The following is a 20,572-nucleotide window of genomic DNA, read 5'->3' as shown; positions in this document are numbered from 1 at the left end:
AAATGCAAATGGAAAAGAAAAGGAAAAATGAGACAAAGAGGGAAGAAGACCAACAGAGAGCAGGTAATGGCTGCCACTATCCATGTGAGGGAGCTCTTCCATTTACATTTTGCTCTATCCAGCCATCCCAGTAGTCCATGTCAAAACGTGTTACAAACAACCATGGAGTTTCAGATAAATGCAACGAGAGGCCAGTCAACACTGAGATATTTCAATCTAATTCATTTCAGCAGACTTAGTAGGTTTCTGGGTTGAAGATGATTTTCTGAATGGAGGAATAAAAGTGTGTCCACTCACTGTCTGAGTAGCTGCCGGCCTTGTTTCCAGGACAGCTGATTGTTGAGTGAGCCTGAAGTCTCATTTTCATTGGCCTCGTCTGGAGGAGAAGAGAAAGACACAAATTAGGGCTACACAAACAGCACACTCGCTGACATTATTTCCAGTTTACACACAACCAGAACATTCCAGCTTCACAGCATCCTAGATACTAGACACGTTTTTTGTTTACTGAAGGCAGCTGAGAATTACAGTCAAAGAAAACAATAACAACAGCGGCAGAAACCTTTATCAGATCCAAAACAGCATACAGAGGAACACCCTAATGCTTCAGTGGATATTGTAATTAAGTATTCTGATGCCCGCAAAAGGCTAATATCTGCTCCAGCTGTTTCATATGGCATGCTAGAAAGAGCAACGACATGTCAGTGCCTGTTGCATCCAGAACATCATACTCTACAGCCGTCTCTGTCAACAAATGAATGATGAAATTCAGAGCACAGTTTGATATTTAACATCAGAAATCTGCACCTAACCATTTGGGAATTCAGCACAGAACAGCGAGATGTGTTAATAAGATCTAGATTGGAAGACAGGGTTGATTTGGCAGGGCAGAAAGATGAAGATGCCTCAAATAGTAGGTCATACCTAATTCAAAGGGGTGATGAACAGGCAGGTGCGCCGCCACACCAGCAACACCTCCCACCTCTGTTTTTCCTGTTCCTCCACCACTTTCCCCCAACACCTCTCTCCTTCACCTTCCCTAATTCAACACTTCAAGGGCTTTGTGCTTTTGAACAGTCCTCATGAATAGAGATGAGGAGAGTAGAGGAAATACTGCAAACTGACTTAACAACTTCAGTGGCTTTCCGACAGCATAAACAATACTAAACTTCACTGTTTTTTGCAGAGTCCAAAATACACAAATCTAGATGACAGGTGAAAATAAGACCCATATAAATGGCACCATGCTAAGAGACACAAATAAACAAAATGTGAGATTTAACTAAGACAAAGTTTTTATAAAGTGTCAGGATTTTGACTTAAGACTTTTAATAAATAAATCTGTGGTGTGTATCTGGCTACATTCACGCTGTATGTCTTAACACTCAAATCTGATTTTTTTTTTTTCCCCGTTGTCATTCACATCATCATTTCAATGCAACCTTCATCGTGCTGAAGTGTGAACAGTATGTGGCCCTGCAGTGACATGTATGCACAGAAGATAAGATAATACCACACACTCCTTAGAGAATGTAAAAAAAAAAAAAAAGGATTCTTCACGTGTGTTTATCAATTTGGAAACACTTTCACATGGAGAACAGACAAAATTATACCCAGCTGATGAATGAAATAAGGAGACTGTGGAAAAGGAGAGCACAAATATTAACAACGGCCTTTTGTTACCTAAACTGCAGTTACTTTTTTACATCATGTGCACAGATGCTGCAAACAAATTCATCTGTGTGAGTCCTGTATGGGTCTAATTTTACTAACCCACACCTGGCAGAACCTGTTAGGATGATTTCCAAACCTGACCGATATCCACAGTGAAATCTGGACCTGACCTGTTGATGTATAACCCCCAACCAGACATGTTGGTTTCCCCGTCACTGCATTACTTCTCTTTATTTGTTGGTATATTTAGAGTGATGCTGTTGTGTTGTCATGATTTTAATTCAAAATAAAATGAGGAAAAGAAAACAGCAAAGTAAATATATTTGAAGGTTTGTGATTTCTGTCTTACATCTGTGTTGTCAAAGTAAAATTAAATGTGACATGACCATTCAGACTACGGTTACTTCAACACAGATCCGATATGTAACCGTTCAGACTGTGGTTAACAGAGTCAATATGAGTCACAAATGGGTAAAAAAAAAAAAAATGATATTGTGCTTTACTGTTCTTGGGTAACTTGGGTAAAAACACTGTTGAGAAATGTATGTAGACAAACAAGATTCAACATGAACATCTTCAATGCGCAACAGCCCTGTCACCTCAGGTATGTGAGCTCAGCCGTTACAGTGATTTAGTGCGAGGAGGTGAACTAAGTTGCTCAAGTCTTTGTACACTTACCAGAGTCGTAGCTTGGAGGCTTCATGTCACCTTGATTTAACTCAGTCCCATACTTTAACTTGTGGTACTTTGCTCTGGAAGGAAAACAGAAAGGGCAGAGACATGAGCAACCGGAGCTGATTGAAAGCCAAAGAAGCTGCCTATATTTCTATAAATAATGGGCTTTATAGCTCAAATCCTTACTGATTTTTATAAACATTTTGCCATTAAAAGGGTTTATATGGTTTAAAAAAAAAAAAAAAAGTTTCAGAACTGAGCCTTAAAATATAGTTAAAAATCACTTAAAATGAATTTCTATTGCCTCTGATGTTCTGCTTACATGTAAGGAGCCATAAAGAAAAAAAGATCAACACATAATTTCATCAGCAAATTTAGACAATTATTTCTCACAAAAAGTATCCTTAATGATCAATTTCCTGTTGGCATCTTTGAGGCGCTTTGAAATGCATTTGGCCAAATCAGCTTTCCATAGACGGAAAACGCAAAAGCACAAAACACATCAAAAGACGTCTTTGGTACCCGATAAGTTAACAATAGCTTTGAGTCACAAATGCAATGACTGCAAAACCATGAATTTATCGTGAGCACAGCTACTCATGCTGTCATGGTGAGGAATTAATATTCCAAAGCAAATACAGCTCACACGCGGGGGGGGGGGGGGGGGGGGGGGGGGGCTGAGTCTAAAAAGTACTGAATGAAATCATCAAAGGAAAGTGAAGGAACTGAGGAAGCCCTTTCCAATAAATATCTGGGCTGTTACAGTGATCAAGAGTATCGTCTGTTTATAATGTCCTATGACTCAATATTGTATAATCTGCAAGACTTATGCTCTAACAGAGTCTACAATATTCTGCCAGCATTCCTTTCTGGCTTTTGCTGCAGCAACAGTGTTGCTTTTGGCCTGGATGATGTGTTTTAGTTCTTCATATTTCTGGAGAATGATTGCCTGTTCCTCCATGGTGAAGTATGCTGTTCTGCAGGGTTTTTCCACGTCTGCGATTGGCCAGCCCTTTTACTATATAAAGTAGAAAGCGAATGCACACTGATCAAGACTATTAACCCTGGGTTGAATTACCTAGTTTATAACCAGGGTTATCGTATCACTTATCTAGATACTGAATGTCTGGGTAAGTCAATCCAAGAAATGGACAGACTTCTGGGGTATGTTAGTCACACTTTTTCATACAGCCTCTGATTTACTCTAAAACAACTGAGATATCTTCATTTTCATTTAAAGGTGTTGAGAAAGTAATAATAAAGCAAACAAAATGTAGAATAAAACAGCACTGAAGACATTTTATCTGTTTTTCTGCAATGTTTTCTCAGACATTCACAGAGGAGGTGAGAAGACAATCCAAGCGGACCTCTCACACCGCCCCCACTGCACTACACTGACGATGCAGAGGAAGCAACCCCCATCAAAAATAAATCCATTTAAACCGGGTACATCCCACATTCAGAGAGCCATTTCTGATATTGCTTTGAGATACCCTTGGAGACATGACCTGTTGCTTAGCAACCAAGAAAAATGGTAGTAATTCTGGGTTAAGTGTTGCTCCTAGGCAAGGTCTTTAGTGATCTCACTGAAGCAAAGTAAATAAACAGATGGTTATTTAACTCTTAACAAACCCATGATGATATTCATCACAGAGCACTGACAAAAATAATGTAAATGAGCTGACTGGGGATGTGACAAAGCAGAAAGCCACTGAGACTAAGCTGACCCACTTGTGTCTAATCGCCAAGATCCAAGAGCTCACAAATACCATTTTTACATTAAAAGAGGTTTATTTAAATGGCTTCTTAAAACTGTACATACACCTGGTCACACAAGCCAATTAAAGCGTTTTCCACTGCATGTAGTAGAGGTGGGATTTTCATCAGGGCACTGTAGGATAAAACTTACTGGTCCAAGGTACCTATGCCACCCAGAGGACAGGTGAGGCTGCGCTTTTGATCATCATGACTCATTAAGAAAATCAATTACCACTTTTGACTTGACTATAGATGCCCGCCCCCCACACACATAAAATAACCTTCCAATTATCATAACTATATATTTAAAGAAAAAAAAACTGAGCTCTTACTAGTCCATAGATGAGTGTTTCTGCAAAGAAAAAGTAAGTAGTGTTTATTTTTCTTGCCACAACTGCAACATACTCAGTGAAAATTAGCAAGTCCACCTGCATGTTGCATTCCTACTGTCGCAGAGTTGACATGGGACAGATTAAAAGACGAGCCTACAGCAGAGTCATTTGACACAAGCCTGAAGACCAATCATAGACTGTATATAAAGAGATGGACAGAGCCTCTGTGACGTCACCCATAGGTTTCTGAAGGGCTGAATTGAATCTCGGTGGGCGGTTCCTACCGTCGCCATGTTGGCAGCGTCATGTGCGTCGTCTCGCCCCCGGAAAATACAAATATGGGCAAAGAGGTGGAGCTAAGAGGGGCGCTGTGAGCGCCATGGTGAATGATTGACATCGAGCGAACTCCAAGCTTTCTGTAGCTAAGAGCTAACTGAGCTAACCTGGAGATAACCAGCTAACGGAGGTAAACGAGCTAATGCCAACTCACGTTGTTAACTGGCTAAAAACCGCAGTTGTTCTACGTTCTTCTTACTTGAAGCCGGAGATTGGTACCTGTCAATCAAAAGGACACACCCATAAATTTGCAGAACTTTGAGATTAAATTACTTTAAAACGGGCGAGTTAGAAAAAAATTTACTCCCCCCACAGTTGTCATGAAGGTAAACCTGACCTATAAACCGAAAATGGATTTTTGAACCAGGCTTATTTCTGCCGTGAAGTTGGTCTTTTTAACATGGGAGCCTATGGAGATTTGCTCTGTTTTGCAGCCCCTAGCGGATGAAGGGGGAACTGCAGTTTCATGCACTTCCGCACTTCACTTGTAACCGCCGGAGGTTGCTGCTTGATGCCAATCAAACACTTTTCCACTGCATCAAAGAGTTGGGGGGGGGGGGGTTCTTTCTTAGGATTTCATTGCATGATCCCAGCTCATGCTTGTGTCATGCAATCACAGTGTTCGGTTAGCTACAGAGAAGTTATTTAAGACTATGATGGACCGGCGATCTGCCCAGGATGTACAACACCTCTCGACAGCGATTGCTGCTACAGGGTCGAGTTCCCCATGACCAATAATTGGACGAAGCGGTTTAGGAAATGGATGGGATGGGATGGATGGAAGTTATTTAAGACTCTTTCTACACTTTAGTAAGAACTAATGCTTTCTTTCACTCAGTATGAAATGATGTGGTTGGCATTACTACAGACATAATGGAATTACAAACGTTCTTCATCTCTAACACACAGTTCTACCTTGGAGAAAAAGAGGAAGAAAGATGCAAAATGTTATCACTACATTTATCGCAGGGACCTTTTGTGTGACGGTCACAGATTGCTGAAAGTGAGAATAATGGAATTCTCCTAAAAGACAGCAGGGACAATGACCGAGTCTTCGGTCGATACAGGATTCCTTTCTTGTCCTGTCCTTCAATTGAGAACTGTGCAATGGCATCATCCTCCGAAAGCAAACACAGCCTTCATGCCAACATGCTCTCTTGTCCAGAGATATCACACCAGCTGGACTCGAGGGAATCTCTTTGGCAGTCTCCTTCTGCTGACACCAACGGAGACACCAGACTGGGGCACAGCGAGCAGGCCGTCAATGAACCTTTAAAATGCTCAATATTATATTTAAATGTGTGTAGCAAATATGTGAAGAGTCTGCAGCATAGTAGATAAGCTCCATGAAAGTAAAGCTGACATGTATTTATTGATCATAAGAAATTTGTACAGTAATGGTATTTATGTCTATATTTCTTAGAGACAGTAATTTATTTTAGTATGAACCTGTAGTTTCTGCTGCCTTGCTTAGGTACTTGTTTTTTGTGGGCGGGCTGAAGCATCAGTGGGTAGTGAGGCACTTACCTCTCTTGCTTCAGTGCATACTCCAGCATTTTGATCCTCCTGACAAGGTCTTTCTTTAAATTCTCCTGTCCTTTCCTCTCCCCTTGCAGAAAGGCAATTTGGGCCTGAAAACATAAAAATAGGACTGTCAGGTCACATTTTTTGAATGTCTACTTTTATAAATAGAGACACTGTTTCTAGAGATTTGGCATCTTAGATGCTAGTAAGCCATCAACAAAGATCTGACTACAAAGCTACCTCCGTCAAGCAACATCTGAAAACAGCCGCTTCTTTCAAGACTGAAATAGGATGATGTCAAATCAATATGTGTGGCATGATGGGAAATAAAAGACGATGTACTATTCTATTTTAATCTAACCTCCTAACTCCCCCATACACCAACCTCCTTATATATACCACTGTCTTTCTATCAAACAAGCAGCAGCTGTTGATGAACACAGTCAGCATTACACTAAATTGCTCGATATCACACACACACACGCACGCACGCGCACACACACACACACACACACACACGTATGTATGTTTGCACGGACATGCATGCATACGGACACAGACACGTCAAGTTCACAGTGCGACAAAACCTTTTTGGTCTGAGAAAAATTAACATTTATATCATGTCTGCTATGTGTAAGATATGTTTAAAGATAATAAAAGGCAAACAGACATGTTATATATATTATACAAACAGGAAAAACATGGGAACCCTATGAACTAGTCTTATTCAAGTTATTGACACTAAAGTTAGCTTTAGGCTACATTAACTACAAGCACAAATTCAGATTTTAGTCTCAGATAAATTTAACTGCAAACAGAAATCTTTCTTTCTGAAATTCATTTTTACATCTTGAGGATAAAAAAAACAAAACAAGAATAGTTATCAGACATTACCCATCCTGTATAACAGAAATTACAGCAAGAGCAAGACTGCAAAAAAGGGCAAAAAAAAAAAAAAAGCTACCAAAATTAGTAGAAGCTAAACATGCTGTTCTGCTTCTGCACTTCATGAGAATCAATGGGCTTAAGAGACAGATTCATGTGCCACTGCATGGTCAGGGCAGGAGAACAGAAAAGATATATTTAACAAATACAGTTTTTAATAACAGTTTAGGCACTTGAAAGGAATAAATACAGACCTGACTTCCTGCATTTCACTCTAAATGCAGAGGATAGTGCGTGTTTGAGTGGGTTGGATCACAATTTCACATGGATAACAAGCAGCTCTTCTACTGCCTGCAAGTATGAGTCATAACAGTACGGTACTTCGACCTGCCTTGTATTAATATAGCGACTTTCTTGCCACCACGACAAGTCTCCACATCGGAATTATAAGCACCTGGACCATGACAGTTTCAGTGTGAATTAGGATTTAGAGTCTTTGTGCTCAGTTTTACAGTGTAAACACAACAGAGTTGAACTGGCACTGTCACACAATAGGAGTCTGGCGAGATGTTAAATACTGATGTTTTAGCCAAGTGAATCAACACAATTCTTCCATCACATCTATAGTCTGCAGTTCTTTATGCAACCCTAATCAATCTTTCCTCAGCTAGATCTATACTGATGTAGTTTGGATTTACATCAGCAAAGCTCTCAGAATGTCTCTGGCTTTCTAAATCATTGAGCCAGTATTGTTGAGCGGTAACAAAGCAAACAAAAACAACAAATAAAAAGAAGTAGCTGAAATAAATGCGACTAAGAGGCAGCAGGTGCATTTACATGATCAAATCACACTCAATGAGGAGCGCATAACATGCAAAGATAAATACTAGCAGAGCCTAAGAAGTGTAACAGAAAAAGAAAAGCCAAATACTAATTTTATTTATTATCATTTTATCATTTTATTTATTATTCCCTCATGGAATTAATAAAGTGTTATCATTACATTAACATGGAAATAAATACCAATATGGATTCAAAATGCGTTTTGTAGATATAAAATGAGAATGAGTGTCTGCTGCAACTAAATACTTAAAATAGTAAGGCAGCTTTGTTGCACTCTCTTTGTAAGGTGAGAGAGGGGACACAGAAGGGGCACAAATAGAGCAATAGGAAAATATTGCATATGGAAAATTATCACAGTTTGGACTGGAACAGAGTCCGCAGCTCTCAAAATAACTCACTCTAGCTAAAGAAGTTCCAATCCAAATATCAGTAGGGACCACTGCCTTTGGGCATTTTAAACAGCATCAAAAGTAACTAGGCCTATGAATAACCTAATTAAGCTAATTGCAGAGGTCCTTTCTATAAAATAACCAAGAATGACCAGAGATTAAAGATTAAAGTAATAAAATACAAACAAAAATCCTACAGTTTCTGAAAAGAGCCAAACAATTGCAACACAACAAATTTCAGGGAGTGACAAATTCCAACATATATACACACGGTTATACTTTTTTCTCTCCCACTTATTATCTGAACACAAAATGTCGAAGGGTCATTATTTATCATCTGAGAGGCAATTTCACAGAATAGTTAGCAGCATAGTGTGAACACAGCACTTCACTCCTTGCTTCTATTTCCTCAGCCATGATGTGTATACTTTGCTACATGTGCTGCTGTCATGTGCTGTAATCAATAAGTCAGAGCCACTATGCTGAACTATGTGATGACCTCAAAAGTTCCATAGTGGCAAACATAAACAACATCTATACATCTCGGATAGGCCCATAATTTTGATTGTTATTGACCACCCAAATATCTATCTGGCTCTGACTGACAGTTTTGTTACTTTTTTTAACTCAATAAATCACCTTACAGGCAGGACTTGTTTTTTTGTGTTTTTTTAAGCTGTAGATGAAAGTGTGCATCTGCATTGACTGAGATAGTGAGTGACCATTCACTTCCCCATCATCATGAAGTACTGGCCAAGGCACCCTGGCGTCCTGCCATGCCAAAGATAAAGAAGAGTGCAGCTCTGTGAATCTCTGGCTCCCAATCTCCCCTCTATCAAACATTAACCTTGGGAGGAATGCAGTGAGTCAACGCTGGCCATAAAGAGACACAGGAAGCATTTAATTCCCAGCCTCACACTGACTGCATTATTGCACTGCTGGATAAAGGCTCCTTAGTCCTGTCTGAGGCAGAGACATGTACAATGGGGCATCCATCTAGTATGTATTGCTTTTCAGAGACAGGAAAAGAAGCACAAGAGACAGGCTTATTGCTAGATAGGAAAACAAACATCAGCCACCAAACTATGTTGTGAAAGAAAAACTGGTCGGTACATTTTATTTATACATGCGGTCAAATTATAGTATGGAATTCAGTGAATAAATAAAAGATAAAGAGATTGATTGCAGCTTCTTGCAACACATACACACAAAACATGATGTAGAGAAAACTGGAGCTATGAAATTTGTGAATACCAGATATGTTCTCATCCACACTCGTTCTGCATCATCGCAAAATAAATCTAGAGCACAATGATCCCATTTAGACTTGACAGAGTGAACACTGGAAAAACCAGTAAGCCTCTGCAGCACATTGAACTCACTCCATATGTAAAAGAAATTCAGTGGATTCTTTAACAACCTCAGGGCTCACACACAAACATCACGGTCACACATGCCAGTCCCTTGGCCACAGACAGACTGAAGACAGAAACAAGGGGTGATATAAATCCCATGTTTACAGAACAAACAACCTTCTTTCGTTCAACACCCAGTTTAGTCTTACAGATACCACAAACCAACGAGCACCACGATGGTTGACTTGATAACTAGCCAAGTACATTCCACACATGCCATTACAATAGCAGCAACAAAGATTTTTTTAAAAGGAAAAAAAACAGCAACAAAAATTAAGTGAGGGAGAGGTGCTGGGAACTATTAGATATCTGCTTCATCTATAAAGTACTGATCTGTGTTTAGTTCCTGCAAAGTTACCCCAGATGAGTCAATGTTGCCTTTACTTTTCATTTTAGGTGGCTTTCAAATTATATCAAGTATATTTCAAATAAGTCAAGGCCATCTTTTCTTGTCTGGTCTCTTAAAGAGACAAATATATACAACAGCTGTGTAGTTTGACCCTGTGCTACATTTCTTTGTGAGGATTTTTCTCTAAATACAATTATGCTAATTTAAAGAAGGAATTAAAAATAAATATATTATATATAGACAGAAAGAAAAACTAAACTAAAAATATTCTTACAACTATAGGGATTATTATACAAATGTCTGACAGAAATAAATACCTTTATCATAACTGAGGTTATTTATATCACAATAGTTTATGATATCAGTTAAACCTTCTATTAAAAAAAATCATCATCAAAAGCCATTTTCATAACCACAGAATAATATTAGGAAATAAATAGTAAAAAGCATGAGCACACAAGAAGATATTTTGTACTGGATTATTGAAATGCTGGACGTAGTTCTTTTTTTTTTTTTTTAATTATTATTACAGCTTGTAAAACAATCAGAGAAATCAAAGTTCATGAGCACACTGAGGCCAAAATCATAAAAACCAACATCACCTTAAAGCTGACTCACTGACATGCAGTCCTGCCCACAAAACACGACAGTGGTTTAATTATGTAGAGGAACTTCTTACAGTCTCACAGAATAAAACTGGGCCGTCTATCTGTTGTTTAAATTAAATAATTCTTTTCAATTACTAATATTAACAAATAATAGTAAGAATGGAGTCCAAACTGGACGGTCCAATTTATTTAATTTACAGGCTTTGTCCTGTGTTTAAGATAGTGAAGGTAGTTCTAATTTGCACTGAAACAGTCTTTTTTATATCTTTGAAAAGGGTGACCTATACTAGTAGTCCTGCATGTAATTATTACAAGTTATCTGATTATCTAATTAAACCATTTGCTCAGTTTCAGTAAGTGCCTAATAGTTCTCTTCCTTCCTGGACCATAAAAGTTAAGGTTTCAAAGTGAAGTAAAGAGGACCTGTGATCACTCCTTAAAATGCAGACTCTGCATATTGACCCTGCCCAAGTCTGCAAGAAATGGATTTCTCTGAGGGGCAGGCTGACATCGTGAGCAGCTCAAACTGGGATTTTGATTTGTGCTCAGTCTTCTGGAATAAGCCATCACTTTCACTTCCATACAATACCAAGAAAACCAATGAAAACATAGTTAGAGACTGTCTAAAATAAATCTTCTCTCCTTCAATGAGCTTTGACATAGAAAGGTTTGTTTTCATTACATCACGAGTTGCCACATGAGCTTCATTTTACACTTTAGCGTCACAAAGCCATGTCAATTTGACACTACAGTGCTGCTTCACGGGGGTGTTAGCGAAGACATGATCTTCCACTTCTTTAGGAGAAAGATATTACATCCCATCTGGCTGCACTGACATGATACAAACTTAATGTCAAATGGCATCTTTGTCATTATACATCTTACGAAACACAACAAAGTTAAGCTTGTTACATACTCCATTAGAAACTTTGTTCTTGCTGCAAAAACAGGGGGCCGCAAAACAAGAAATTATTTATTTTTTTTGTCTGATCCATTCATATTCCACGAAAGCTTTGTTTGCAGTGATATCTGCTTTTATGTGCAGTGAACCCAGTTATTTAATATTTAACAAAGAACACAATCCACAGCAGGGCAGGTTTTTCACGCGTCCATTCGTTTGAATTCCACATGTAAAAATGTTTATACCTTCTACCACCTCAATCAACTGTTTTATCAAAAACAATCTGTTTTACCTGCATCAGCAAAAATGTGGAAAAGACAACTGTTTGCTTTATGTTTTTCCATGTCAACCACGCCCAGCTCGAATGTTCAACCATTCACACAATACTTCTCGGAGTCCCACAAGAAAAAAGTTCTGCAAGCCTGTCTTCAATCACATCCACGAGACCAAAATGATGCCATTTTTTCTCAGGGCCCTGAGAACAAGAAAAAAGTTCTTGCTTCTCATGGAGTATGTAGCAGGCTTTAGTCCTCTGATTTCATGTAAACCATCTACTCATTAGTAACCCATCACTATTTAGACTATTGCAAATGTTTTCATTGGTTGGGGAGTTAAAGACATTTGTCAGGGGTTCACCTTCGTTTATGTTGCCAGGGGACTTCTGGTTCTTCTGGCCCAAGCCCACATTTGTGACCACTAGTCTACTACTACCCTACGTCATGGCATACAAGCAGGCAAATAACATTTCTCAATGTCAGAACTTTGCTTTTTGGATTAATAGGTTGTATGACTTTATACCAGTATTACAATTAGAAAGCAGCTTATAGAGAGTAGAAGTATACTGCAAAGTAAATAAGATCTGGGAAAATTAAAAAATAAATAAATAAATAAAAATTATATTATATATATATATATATATATATATATATATATATATATATATATATATATATGTGTATATATATACACACACACATATATATATTTACATATATATATAAAGATGACATCAAATTTGCAAATGTTCAGTGCCAGTTATACATTATATTAACAAGAGTACTTGACATGCATATGAACTAGACATCCCATATTCAATCCACAGGGTTTAATACAATGTCAGCCCACCCTCTGATGTTATAAAAGCTTTAAGCTTTCTGGGAAAACTTTCCCCAAGGTTTAGAAGTGTGTTTATAGGATTTTTTGACCATTCTTCCAGAAGCACATTAGTGAGGTCAGACACTAATGTTGATCAAGAAGACCTGGCTCACATTCTCCACTCTAATCCACCTAAAATGTGTTTTGTGTTGAGGTCAGGAACCAGTGCAGGCCAGTCAAGTTTGCCCACACCAAACTCACTCATCCATATTTTTATGGACCTTGCTTTGTGGTGCGCAGTCATGTTGGAACAAGTAGGAACAATCCCCAAACCGTTTCCATAAAGTTAGAAACATGGAATTGTCCAAAATCTTAGTATTCTGAAGCATTGAAAGTTCTTTTCACTGAGACTAAGGGGCCGACCCCAGCTCCTGAAGAAACACCCCACACTCTCCATCAAACTTCCCACTTGGCACAATGCAATCAGACAGATACTGTTGTCCTAGAAACTGCCAATCCCAGATTTGTCTGTCATATTGGCTATGTTTACATGGGAGTTTTAATTCCTCTTAAATTCTGGATAAAAGTTAATTCCAATTTAAACTGACAAAAAATGACAATGTAAACACCTAAGTCCGAATGCAAAAGTCAATTCGGGATTCATTTCTGACTAAGTGGCTGGTTTATTCACATTTTAATTCTGAACTGTGTCATTCCTATGTCTTATAAACCTTCATTCCGCTCTAAGTTAACTCCTCTATTGTTCTGCACGTGCTTGTTACTTTGTCCCATCCTGATGACGCGCATATTCCGTGCATTGTTTTGCCTCCCATCTTCGGTACTCTATTATCTTTCTTCTCAGTTGCTGATAAAAGTGAAGTAGTATGCTCGTGTTGAACTAGTACTTCAAAAGTATAATGAAAATAGCGCCAAAACTGGTACTAGTTTTCCAAGTTACGACCAAAAAGCAAACATTATTTATTCCCAGTAGACGTCAATACATCACGTGCACCCTCTGTCCAAACACAACCATTCCCAACCCGCCATTCTAAATTTGAATTAAGTAAGGACGTGTTTTATGAAAACCTCCATTCAGAATTATCATTTCCATTTAGTATTCTGAATGGAAATGATAATTCTGAGAAAATTTTAATTCTGAGTTCTTAAATTCCAAATTATTAATTCCAAATTTAAAAAAAATATCATGTAACCTTACCCTTTGTCAGATGAAAAAGTGTGATTGTCACTCCAGGGAACATATTTCGACTGCTCTAGAGTCCAGTGATGGCAGGTTTCACACCACTGCATCATACGCATTGCATTGCACTTGGTCATGTAGGACTCAGATGCAGCAGCTCAGCCATGGAAACCCAACCACAAAGCTGTCTAGGTACAGTTGTGAAACTAATCTGAAGACTCTACAAAGTTTGGAGGGCTGCAGTGATTGAAAGTTTCTGACCTCTGCACATTCAGATGGCTACCACTTCATGGTCGAGCTGCTATTCTGCTCAATTGTGGGTGTGTTTAGCAGTAAAGATATTTCACAACTGGGCTTGTTGTACAGGTAGCCTCTTATCATGGTACCATTGTGGAATTCAGAGAGTTCCTGAGAGCAATCAATTCTTTCACAAATGTTTATAGAGGCAGTCTGTATGTCTAACAGATTATATACACCTGTGCCCTTGAAAAATTATCAAAACACCTAAATTCAATCATTTGGATGGGTGAGTGCATACTTTTGGCAATATACTGTCAAGAAAAAGGTTTTATTTTAGAGAGAGAGAGAGAGGAAGCAATGAAACAGCTAAAACCCTTGGGCTTGGCCTCTCAGTATGTGCGCACCACAAATCAGAAACAGCCAGTAGCATCTTGATTTTCAATGTGTCTTTAGTATTTAAGACACTGAACTTGTTTATGTCACTTCTTTCGCCATAAAATAAACATATACACACAGACACACACACTTTCCCTGAGAGGCAAAAACAATTCAACACTGGAGCCTCCTGTAAATCCATTCTTGAAATTTCTAAATATAAAAGAGACTATACAGAGTGAAAAAATATTACTCCAACAATTGCTGTAAAAAATGTAAAAATCAGTTAACCGTCAGTTGATGCTATTTATCAGTAAATCTGACTGTCTGAGTTTTTCTGCACTAGCTACTTACACAAGTCAACATAATTAAAAAATAAAAAGTCCTGTGTAAAAGAAGTAGAGCCAAGTTGAATAAGATAAATTCAGCTGGTCTATAAAATCCACACGTAAGGAAATCTACATATCCAATTAATAACTTCTCAAAACTGGGAAACTCTGCTCCAGCAAAAAGTTGGAAAACAACAAATTGGATTACATCACCTAAAACATGGACAATCTGATCTCATTACTGCACTAATTTACAACTCTGACACACTGGCCACCTCAGATTTACTGTAAATCTGGAGGAAGTATGTGACATTGTGGCAGAACCAGGCAGCTGTCCCACACACCCACATAGCCAGATGAAGGCTGTAAGTGTGAATGAAGGAAGAAGAGAGAAACTAACAAGCTGACAACAAGGCAGTGCCACACCGAGAAAGCTCTGGTAGGAATCCAACGGGGACAGTAGAGCAAAACTCGTGGATGAGGCTTTAGTTAATAAACACGGGGCTCTCACAGGAAAACACAAACCTATTTAAAATATGCATCATCGTCTGTGGAATGTATAAAAAGAGGTTATAGAGTTCATAGAGTTTCTTTGTCATTTTCTGACGGCAAGGGTATTTCAAAACCAGTGCTTTAAACTGCCTTATTTTTGGTATGGAAGCATGTGCTTTTTTTGTACGATCCCTTTGAGGCGCACACTAAGAGGGCAAAAATAACTGCAGCATGGGGGCGGACGTTGCATCAACTGATGAACGACAGTGACTCCCATCTCTACATTTCTGAATGCCATGGTATGTGTGTGTGCATATTTGTCTATAGTTCAGTTCTTACCACTGCAGCAATGTGTAAAATATGCTCTAAGTTTTCACAGTAAGAAGTAGTCCAATTTAGGCTTGGTAATTCAAGGCTAATTCAAAATTTGGTAGAGTCGATATAGAGAGAAATAATCAAACAGCATAGTACACACAATCATGTATATCTTTCCTGAAGAAATACACTCCTATTCAGCACTGACAAGTTGCTCCCTGTTTCAGCCCTCACCCCCATACAGTCATCTTACACCCTGAGTCACCTTCAACCTTCACTGGGTGTCAGATTATCGCTCTAGACAGATATCTCTGGCAAGGAGATACCCCTGTGGAGCAGGGATTTCCCCATAACTGGAGAACTGATGGAAGCGCAGCAGAGCACTGGCTTGCAAAAGACGCCATCCGATACAACCTCAATCTTCAGAACTGGAATGGAACTGCGCAAATCAGTACGACAGGATGAATCTATATCATATGTTGATGAGTGTGATGTGTCTAAAATATCAACAGTACAGTATGCAAAAAATTTGCAAAAATCACTAATCAAAGTAAAGAAATGAATTAGCAAACCCACTCAATTGTGGCTTTATAAACATAGTTACTGTGACTACTTATATGATGCATCCATTTATTGTTAAGGCATAACCTAGAAAGAAAATTCAAGAATTCAAGAAAAAAGAAACACTGAAGCGGTCAGCAAAATAAATAACAGAGAAACAGAAACCTGAACAAAATAATACGAAATAATCACTTTATTTTTTTTTATATATGGTATATACCATATTATGTAAAATTCACTTTCTAAAAGGTTTTCTGGCAATCGTACGTGTCCCCACAACACCAAAAGGAAAAATTCTGTCACCTTCCTCAATGGTTGCTTCACCTATTGGCAAATGTGTGCTTTAAAATTTGATATTTTATGCTCCTGTGCCCACTGGAACCTTTTCCTTTGTGACCTCACAAAGTTAAATAAGTTGGGATGGGACTTTAATGCATTAATTAATTATAATAACAAGAGCAAATACAATAATTAATTACAGAAAAATGATTGCATTAAAAAAATTCATGCATTTAATCACAGAACTTTTATCAGTGTACAATTTCCTCATACACTAATATGATGCACACAGTACCTCCGCTATAAAGCAACATTGACGCTATATGTAGCATTTTTAAGACCCTGTCAGCGAGTCTATTTAAGGAAATACAACCATTGACAAGTCTAGCAACTTTTTCTGGTGGTATAGGGGACTCCAGAGAGAAAATTTACTCGATTAATGTTTCTAATTAGGCCTGGGCGATATGACCAAAATCTCATATCCCGATATAGCTCATTTTATGTCCCCATAACAATATACAGAATGATATAAAACTGTTTGTGTAATTTTGTGTCAGTCATCAGTTATTTGTCAGAGGTGCTTGGCAGCGACAGCAGTAATCTCCTTCCATCTACGGGAACTATGGCCGTATGACTTTTCATGGTGAAAAGCCAGTTTCAACTTTTACATCTGGAGTTTATAATGAGCGCTTTTGCCACCATTTGACGCTGCTTTAGCAGCTTTTGCTCGTTGAATCCATTCTTCATACTGCAGTAAAACACCTTATTGTGGCATAAACAATAGAGCCTCATATGAAACGATAGACATTTTCTATTGTTCAAACGATATATATTGTCATATCGCCCAGCCCTAATTCTAATACAGTCTCACCCTTAGAAATAACTAAAGGTTTTTAAAGGTTCAGACACAGAAACAGCCCATTCTCTGTAGACCTCACTAGATCGACTTTTGAAATGGTTGAAATTAAGGACCAAGGCTGAATTTAAACTAATAAACTTTGAAAACAATGTTGTTAGACCTCTGACATTCATTTGAAATTGTTGAAAATATTTGTAATAAAGGACATTTAAAATCAAGAACTCCCAAAGCCAATTTCTTGCATACATGATGTTTTGAGATTTTCCACAAACAGATGCTGTTCTTTCAGTTTTACTTCATTCTTAACCATCTGTCAGATATGAAGACATAAAAATAATCAATAAGAATAACATTTTTTTCAGCCCAACTAATGATTATTAAAGTAATTTTACATAAAAGGAATGGCAAGTAGTTGTTTTCACATGTTAAGTATGCATATTTGCTGTATTTCTGTTATATCCCAAATATGCAAGTTGATTAAAGTCATATGAAACATTTTTGTTTAATTGTTAATTTTTTTTTTTTTTGTCAACACCCCTTGTTATTTTTATTAAAAGGATCAAACATTGTAAATAAACTAGAGTTGTAAGATATGACTAGAATAGCATATTACTCTGTTAGTGATGAGTCAACCTGAGTCTAATCATAAATGACAGCTGCCTATGTATTACCCAGAAATGGCACAGAAGCAGGACAAGAGCATGTACAGTTTCTGTGTTGCTCCAGTAAAGAGGAGTGGCCTCGAGCATGACCCAGCAGGCTGGCTGGACAACATTCCTACAACCCGTAGGATTTCTCTTCCTCCCAGGACAAGACACAGCTTCAACTGTCTCTACTTAGATGACACTACAACCAGCAATGTTTTAAAGGGAAGAAAAGCCTGAGAAAGATCCGTGCTTTTAAAAGAAAAGAAATCTGCTTTGATTCTGACACAAAAATGCAATCTATGTGTGCATTATAATAACCACTATGAGTAGGGTATTGCAAAGGGATTAACTGATTTAAAAAAAAAAAAAAAAAAAAAAAAAGGCATGCTGTTAATGTCGAATGGCATCTTGTTTTATGCCCCTGGCCCACTGGAGCCTTTCATTGCTCATTAAAGTCCATTTAAGCTCATGAAAATGGCTCAACATCTTTTCTCCTCACTGTTATCCTTTCACTAAAAGCTAATTCATCAACATCATTTATGTCATAGTACTGCACATGAGGGGCATACCTGAAGGACAGCACAAGGTTACATCTCATAACCTTCTGGCTTTGGTTTTTGTGAAGAAATGACTCATTGAACAATGATCAACTCAAGCAATGGATGTGTGTATATAATCATCCTGTGCTTAAGTAATCAGAGTAAAACAAAAGGCTTTAAACAGTCAACAGCAAAATGAATGATGCCTAATATTTGATGTTTACAAAAAATGGAATTTAAACTTTGCGTGTACCATTTTGCCGCCACAAATCAACCACTCAAAAAAACATTTTAGCAACCTCTCATCGCTTTGCCGCAGCTGCTGCAGCTTCTCCACTGATAAGCTCATTTCATGACAGTCGACAGGAAGCAGAATATACCAGCCAGACTGAAAGTGCTGCATTAAGCTGAGTCAAAATCCTACTACACTGATCAGGGTATACGTCACCAATGTACAAACAATGCAGTGACTCCCTCTCCTGTCTTTGTTAGCTGAGGTAGGTCTATCTATGGAGCTGCCTGCACTCAAAAATCAGATTTATCTCATGCTTGTGACTGAGCAGCAATAACCACGCAGTTGAGTTAGAATCACAAGAAAAAAGAAGTATTCAGCATTAGATAAGGTAGCATGTGTATAACCATAACAAACCTTCAGTGTAACTAATAAAAAGAAGAAGACAAGACAAAAACACACACAGACACATAAAAATTGACATTGATTAACTTTCCAGTTGGACTTGAAACCACATAAAACATTTTTTCAGGGTGAAACTTCTGATCCATTAACTAGCAAAGATTGTGGCCACCTAAACATTAAATATTCCTCATGGGAGACTCTTGATCATGGCAGGAAAACCTATTTGTGTCTGTTACTAATATATAAGTAGAGTAACCAGGCTGACGATCATGTGAGAGCCAGATATAAAGTCAGTCATGTCAGTGATATAGTACAAAAACTAAAACACAACAAGTTAATTTATATTCTATCCTCTGAAACAGCAGCAACATATTGACTTCATATTTCTGCATAGTATGTGCTTCCAAGAAGATAAAAAAACAGCTTAAAAATACTACTTTTTTTATGTTTCTTTTATATCAAAAGTCGTACAAAAACAGGTGGTGTGCTATAGCTTTAAAAAGGCAGGTATAAATTCTGTGTTGCTACTCAACATCTTGCAGTACACACTAAATACTTTGCTAGTACATGTAATAGCTAATATTTTTTTGGGGGGGGGGTTGTTTTGTTTTCCTTTCAATGTGACTTATTCACAATACTACCATACAGGGCCTATATTTCTATCTTTCCCTGAAGGTAGAAGGGATGTTAACTGGGTTCAGTAAAGAGTAAAGATGTTGCAAAAAGTCGTCGAGCAGCTGGGTCAAAGGGGCGCTACGGCTCATTTAGCCACAGAGCTAAAGCTTACAAGCTAGCCTGGTAAGCAGAACAATCGTACACAAAAACTCGGCTCGACTTACTTACTACAAAGGAGCGACATAATTCCCCAGTAGGGACACTACTATGGTGTGTATATTTTAGCTGTGGTGGTTTTCACCTGCAATTCCGCCCGTTCCACTTCCCATTGTGCTCTTTCTACTTCGAAACGGGCCCATTCGTGCTGCAGGAAGTGCAAGATCCCCGGGATACTGTATTGCGCCCTAGCCGCCTCCCCAGCGTCGCCATCGTGCAGCGGTCCTTTTCCACCGCCGGGTAAAACAGAGTTGTTATTGTTGTTAAAGAACACGCCGGGCCCTGCCTGTTCGTCCATGGCCGGGCTCGGTGGAAAGGTCGATTCGTTGTCTCGCTGACTCGATGTGCTAGATGCCAACGGAAGGGAAGGAAGAAAAAAAAAAAAAAAAAAAAAAAAAAAAGAAAAGAAAACCCTATCGACGGCGCTCAGTCTACTCGGCTCGGGGGAAACGAACTCACTTTCTGACAGCTAGCTGTCACCCGATG

The 20,572-nt window shown here is 38.3% G+C and overlaps 1 protein-coding gene across 2 annotated transcripts in view; it reads right to left on the bottom strand.

The window, feature by feature from the left end:
• The window catches only part of LOC306762543 (striatin-like), a 30,147-nt gene extending 9,711 nt beyond the window's left edge, over positions 1-20,436 (bottom strand). For both annotated transcript variants that reach the window (XM_079249067.1, XM_079249068.1), the window contains exons 1-4: positions 20,172-20,436; positions 6,303-6,406; positions 2,353-2,426; positions 298-376 (exon numbers count right to left, since the gene is read on the bottom strand). In XM_079249067.1, coding sequence (XP_079105193.1) covers positions 298-376; positions 2,353-2,426; positions 6,303-6,406; positions 20,172-20,384 — 470 coding nt within the window. In that variant the 5' untranslated portion in view covers positions 20,385-20,436. The remainder of the gene's footprint in view (positions 1-297; positions 377-2,352; positions 2,427-6,302; positions 6,407-20,171) is intronic.
• Between the last annotated feature and the right edge of the window lie 136 nt (positions 20,437-20,572).

Source organism: Telmatherina bonti (assembly GCF_933228915.1).
Source record: "Telmatherina bonti genome assembly, chromosome: 11".
Lineage (NCBI taxonomy): Eukaryota > Metazoa > Chordata > Actinopteri > Atheriniformes > Telmatherinidae > Telmatherina > Telmatherina bonti.
This window is presented reverse-complemented; position numbering and strand designations above follow the sequence as displayed.